This window comes from Engystomops pustulosus, chromosome 7, assembly GCF_040894005.1.
Source record: "Engystomops pustulosus chromosome 7, aEngPut4.maternal, whole genome shotgun sequence".
Taxonomy (NCBI): domain Eukaryota; kingdom Metazoa; phylum Chordata; class Amphibia; order Anura; family Leptodactylidae; genus Engystomops; species Engystomops pustulosus.
Genome location: NC_092417.1, coordinates 153,316,340 through 153,322,941, shown reverse-complemented (window position 1 = coordinate 153,322,941; position 6,602 = coordinate 153,316,340). Strand labels below are relative to the sequence as shown.

The 6,602-nt window shown below is 45.2% G+C and overlaps 1 protein-coding gene across 1 annotated transcript; it reads left to right on the top strand.

The window, feature by feature from the left end:
- Nucleotides 1-1,633: 1,633 nt before the first annotated feature.
- Nucleotides 1,634-4,568, top strand: LOC140069001 (uncharacterized). The gene is made up of 3 exons (XM_072114346.1): nucleotides 1,634-2,784; nucleotides 3,599-3,764; nucleotides 4,168-4,568. Exon 1 carries the CDS (start codon nucleotides 1,679-1,681, stop codon nucleotides 2,756-2,758), a length of 1,080 nt encoding a protein of 359 aa, XP_071970447.1. The 5' UTR covers nucleotides 1,634-1,678; the 3' UTR covers nucleotides 2,759-2,784; nucleotides 3,599-3,764; nucleotides 4,168-4,568.
- The last annotated feature ends 2,034 nt before the right edge of the window (nucleotides 4,569-6,602 follow it).

Genomic DNA, 6,602 nt, shown 5'->3' with positions numbered 1-6,602 from the left:
TAGGTAATATCCCCCCCAAATAGCCATTTCCTAACTTTCACCTATGCCTCCCCCCCCCCAAATAGAAACAGGGCCCCATATATTTAAGCAAAATAAAAAATAAAACTCTTACCTAGTTATTCCGCTCCTCTTCGTGCTCTCTCTCTCTTCTAAAGATTGGCACAGGCGACGGCTGATGACGCGTCTGCCAGGTCAGGTGCCGGGTCATAGACCTCAGCAGACCCGGCGCAGGCGGGCGCAACATTAAGCCTGTTTTGGCCGTCGATGGATGTGGTGTGCAGGGATGGCCGATGAGGGGGGTGGGAAGGTGGGCGGATCGGGGGCCCGTTCAAATTTTGAATTGTGACAGCTCAGGGCCCCCCTGATCCAGCGCACGGACCAGATGCAGAACAGTCCGTGCGCTGTAAGGGGAAGGCCCGCGGCTCTCACAATTTGAAAACATCTGCCCGCTGTGCTGCGCCGAGTTATCAGCGCAGCGCAGGGGTCAGGTGCGGGCCTCTGACTGGCAACGGGCCCGATCTCAGTCGCGACCCCTGCGACCGCGATCGGTACGCCACTGGTTATATATTTCTGACGCATATTAATTGTGTTGGAGTTTTCACTACGCAACAGCCACGGCCCTTTTTGGAGCAGAGTTGGAGCAGTAAGCATATCCTTTCCTCTCCCAAAAAATTTCTACTATAGCTGTGGGAAATTACTTCTCTTTGGTTTAGAGATGTGCAGTCAGAAATTTTTTTTCTCAATGTTCATTAACCCTTTCTACAGGTCTATACTAGTAATAAGGGTAAAAATGAAACGTGTTGGAGTAGGTGCCTTTTAATAAACTTTGTGGTTAATGGGTGACTGGTGTGGTTGTGATTGAAGGGTCTAGCCCTAGAGTGGGCACTTGCCAGGGGGCCCACCTATTTGGGTAATTTGGTATGTTTAGAGAAAAATGGTCTCATAACATGAGGAAAATTAATGGGTCCAATAGAGTTTATGGTTAAGACCTTTTATTGCTGAGGCTATGTGTTTCAACGCCGGAACGCCTTCCTTGTCAGGCCAGAAAAATACTATGACCAGGATACTGAGTCTCAGTATCCTGCTGTTATTACATTTCTGGCCTGATGAAGACGCTGTTTGCCTCACCGATAAAAGAGCTTCACCATACGCTGTACTGGACCCATTACTATTCCTCGGGCAGTGTTCTATCATGAGCCCATTTTTCTCCAAACTTAACCAATTACAGTTTTATATAGACACCATACTAATAAACAGAATGTATATCCTACAACACTAGCTCTTAATGTGAAATAAAGTTAGAAGTGGTTTAAATAGGGGAAATATTCAAATCTCCACAAATGTCTAAAGTCCAATGCTCCTCTGCTCCGGGGCACTGCATAAGTCAATGGAAAGCTTATATGCATATTCCTTTCCCAGAATCCATAGTGGAGTAAGCAGGGCCTATAGTTCCCCATACAACCCCCATTCCCCAGTCATGCTTGTTAAAGATAGAGCAGTGTCACATTATAAGACATAGAGCATGTAAAGGGTTAATTATGTTGGTTTACTGACATCAGAATGTTCTCATATGACATCATAAGAATCTACATGATTCTGATCCTGGCAACCGTGTTCAGTGTTCCAATTGGCGACTGTTGGTTACAGACGTGCGTTTTAAGTGTGCAATTTTGCAGACATGGGATCTTCTAAAAAATTTAAAGAAGACCCAAATGGAGGTAAGAAGAGGAGTAGGGAGGCACTCTCATCATCAGAGCCCCCAAAGAAGAAGCCTTGCCCAGAGAGGGAGCAAGGCAAAGAGGCTGAAAAAGCCCTAAAAAGCAGAAAAAGGCCAGTAAGTCCTTTTACTGGTCCTTCTCAGAAGAGGATGAGATGCGGGTCAAAGGCTGAGGAAGAGAAGGAGCCCAAGCCTGGACCTAGCAAAGTGACCCCCCCTGATAGTGGGGCTACCATGAATACGAAAAGATATTCAGGAGGAGAGGTCATAGGACAGGGAAGCTTTGGACAAGTGGTGAAAGTCTGGGATAAAATTAAAAAAACATCTCTTGCCATAAAGATTGTTTCCAGAGGACCCTCATTTTTGGCTGAGATGGCCCTACGCCTGGAGAAGGAGATCATGGAAATAGCAGTAGGAAGCCCATTCCTAATACACAGCCATATGTCCTTAACCACCAAAAAACACTACTATTTTGTGATGGATTTTGCCTCTGGTGGTGATTTACTAACTTATCTTAAAACCAGCGGACGTCTCCCTAAATCAAGTGTCCAATTTTATGCAGCAGAGATCACCTCCGCCATCCAATTCCTGCATGGAAAAGGATATATCCACAGGGATATAAAACCCTCAAATATCCTCATTGCCAGCTCTGGACATGTGAAACTGGCAGATTTTGGCCTGGCAGTGAAGAGAACACAAGATATTTGGGGAAATGCTGGTACTCCCGGATACGTAGCCCCAGAGGTTCTTCGCGGAGGAGCTTACAATTTAGCAGCGGACTGGTATTCTTTTGGGGTTGTGCTCTTCCAGCTGGCCACAAGACTCCACTGCTCCCAGTGTATTTCGTCAGCTTTCCCATCCAAAGGCCTTCATAGAGACACTGCAAATATCATCAAGGAGCTGCTGGATGACAATCCCAATACACGATTAGGACTCAACGGTTGTATTAGATCTCATCCATTTTTCAAGGGCATCAATTGGGAAGACCTGGAGCAGCTGCGTATAACACCACCATATATCCCCGGAGAATCAAAATCCTGAATATCATCCAGAAAGGAGGCGGCACTGTGAGTATTCAGTCTCATAAAGTATAGTAAGTTACATCTGCCTGACCTTGTTATAGGGATATTTATCTATTACAAGTAATCCACCATACAATTAGTAGGAATATATACGGTTTGATCAGTGGGGGTCTCTCGCTGATACCCCAGTGATATCTTCACCAGAAATGAATGGACCAGCAATGCACAGACACAACTTACTGCTCCATTCATACACAGTACAGGAGATGATTGGTGAAGGTCCTAATGGTAGATTACCACTGATCAGACACTTTCCTCCGTCCTGTGGAGTGGGGATAAGTTGTAGTAACCAGGATACTCATTTATTACCCAGTGGTCAGACACCACATGGATGCCTAAGAGAACTGGAGATATCCATTATTAAAGTTACAATCGGGAATACAAAGCTGTACATAAAAATATTTTTTTTTAGTACAACTTTAAAGGTGAATATCTCTGGTTCTGTTAAGTATCCATACAGAATCCATACAACATATTCAAAGGGAGGTTCTGCAGCTTCTATGTTCCAGGGTTCGGGAGTTATTGCATTTTGAAGTTGGTCACTGTCAAGACGTTTATAGACGTCCTTTGTGCATGGGGCATGCACATAACCATATGGCAGTCGTGAAGGGGTTAAGCAGAGTCATGTTACAACTTCTGGAGAACATTGGTAATTTCAGCGTTAGCCGGTAACATTACTTCCATATGAAGTTTCTATTGTAACACAACAATAACCTGTAAACATGTAACTGCTCTTGTACATTTCTTTCTCACTAAGAAAATCTTACTCCTTATAATAAAGTATTTCTGTTTTTTTAAGGGAGTTGTGAGGATTGCAGCGTCCTAGGCTGGACCCCAGCGACATGAAATCCCTGGATTGCATCCTAGAACAGGACTTGGATGTAGCCCCCTGACCTGACCACTTCTGGATCCCTACTGGGTCACATTCATGATTAGTTTTGGTCTTTTGGCAACTGAACCATAAGGTAAGTTTCTTCTCAATGAAATAGCTATAGCTGTATTATAGTCTGTGTATATAGTGTGATGTGTATATAGTGTGATGTGTATATAATATGAGGTGTATATAGTCCGATGTATATATAATATGATGTGTGTATAGTCTGATGTGTATATAATATGATGTGTGTATAGTCTGATGTGTATATAATATGAGGTGTATATAGTCTCATGTGTATATAATATGATGTGTATATAATATGATGTGTATATTACATGATGTGTATATAGTATGATGTGTATACAGTCTGATGTGTATATAGTATGATGTGTATATAGTCTGATGTATATATTGTATGATGTGTTGCTGGACCTGTTACATTTTAATTCTGTGTTTGGGACAATAAAGTATAAATGTATGTTTCTTTGTAGCCTATAGACAGAGGATGTAAAGCAGATGGCAGATGCTTTTGGATTGGAATCACCGAGTTGTGGGGCCTGACTGAGCGCGGAGATGGTACAAGCTTCTGAGCTTCGTCTGAAGACCTCTATAGTGACCACACAAGCCGACCTCAGAGTGTCACTGTGACACCTCCATCACCCCTCGCTACACACAACTCAGTCTACAGGAAAACAGAAGCTGAATCTTCTCTAAAACAGCTGCCAGGCTTTTACCCGCATCAATGTAAACTGCGGGGACAACGGGAAGGCTTCACCTTGGCATTAAAGCCTTTCAGTCCAATCTCCTCTGATAACAATGGCTTTATCCGCATAACAATAACCAGAGGAAGAGAACGTTACTGCTCTTGGTTTAGTTTCTGAATAAATACTTTGGTTATTAGCGGAATCTGTGGTCAAGATATTTCTATATTCTCCAGATCATTCCTTCTGATATAGAATAAATGTCCTTGTATGTCCTGTGTTGTATAACATAGAGTACACACTACATGAAGAGGGGGCGCTACATGAAGAGGGGGCGCTACATGAAGAGGGGGCGCTACATGAAGTGGGGACGCTACATGAAGAGGGGGCACTACATGAAGAGGGGGCGCTACATGAAGAGGGGGCGCTACATGTAGAGGGGGTGCTACATGAAGAGGGGGCGCTACATGAAGAGGGGGTGCTACATGAAGAGGGGTCGCTACATGAAGAGAGGGCGCTACATGAAGAGAGGGCGCTACATGAAGAGAGGGTGCTACATGAAGAGGGGGCGCTACATGAAGAGAGGGTGCTACATGAAGAGAGGGCGCTACATGAAGAGAGGGGGCTACATGAAGAGGGGTCGCAACATGAAGAGAGGGCGCTACATGAAGAGAGGGTGCTACATGAAGAGGGGGTGCTACATGAAGAGAGGGCACTACATGAAGAGAGGGGGCTACATGAAGAGGGGTCGCTACATGAAGAGAGGGCGCTACATGAAGAGAGGGTGCTACATGAAAAGAAGGCGCTACATGAAGAGAGGGCACTACATGAAGAGAGGGCATTACATGAAGAGGGGGTGCTACATGAAGAGAGGGTGCTACATGAAGAGAGGGCGCTACATGAAGAGGGGTGTTACATGAAGAGGGGGTGCTACATGAAGAGAGGGCGCTACATGAAGAGGGGTGTTACATGAAGAGGGGGTGCTACATGAAGAGAGGGCGCTACATGAAGAGGGGGTGCTACATGAAGAGAGGGTGCTACATGAAGAGGGGGTGCTACATGAAGAGAGGGTGCTACATGAAGAGGGGGCGATAAATGAAGAGGGGTGTTACATAAAGAGGGGGCGTTACATAAAGAGGGGTGCTACATGAAGAGGGGGCGCTACATGAAGAGGGGGCGCAATTGTATCCCCCTACCCTCTGCTGAGAAGCCGGCAGTCACTACAAACAGTATATTACAGTGTCACTTGGGCCCCCTACTGAGCAGTGCCCACAGCGGTGCCTGGGGCACTACTACACACAGGATGGCGCTGGATGCAGACATCTATGTCCGTTGTGTAGGGACAGGATTTCTCTCTATGGGAATCCTGGATCGCTGCTACATTACATTCAGAGTTGTCTGATTCTCTGCTGAGTGACCGCGGTGCCAGGTTTTGCACCCCACAGATTATCTATTGATGACCTCTCCTATAGCTTAGGTCCAGAAGACTCTTTAAACACAAATTTGTACATACGCTTCAATTTCATCATACATTAGAGTTGCTGCAATACGTCACCTGTACGTCATCCGTTTTGTGGATCCGTTAAGAAAAAAAACTGGAGGCAGATAAGTGATGTCAGTAACTTGTCCCAACCCCTTGAGGACTCACACGATTGTGTTACCTAGCAAGTGATCTGCAAATACGGATGGCACCCGGATGACACACTGGGGGAATTCATTAAGACTGACATTTAGAATGCCGGTGTTCTAAAATAGCCCCCGCTGGTGGTCTGGCGATCGTATCCACTAAGAGGGTCCAGCCTGTTTAGTGGATAAGGGAATACATTCCACTAGTTTTGACCTGTAGATCAGGCAGAGTATTTTGCTATAGTTTCAGACAGAGACTATAGTAAATGTGATGGTGACCCCCCCCCCCCCCTCTCCATAGAAATGCACGGCGTACGGGCCGCACAGTCTGGGAAAGATAGGTCATGTCCTATTGGAGCGGTACGGAGCGGTAAGCGTTTCGCTCCATGCGGCCATTGCCGTCTATTGGTTATATGTATGGGCGCAAGCTTGCAGCCGTACATAAGTTCCCCATATGAGACCATGTGTCGTTCATAGTAGTAGATGTATTTGGATGATTATTGTTTTACATCCTTTAACTAACACGACGATGGTAGATGGTGATTATCAAAATCAAGCATAATAAACCCATAGACATTAACTTATAGATCCAGGCTTGG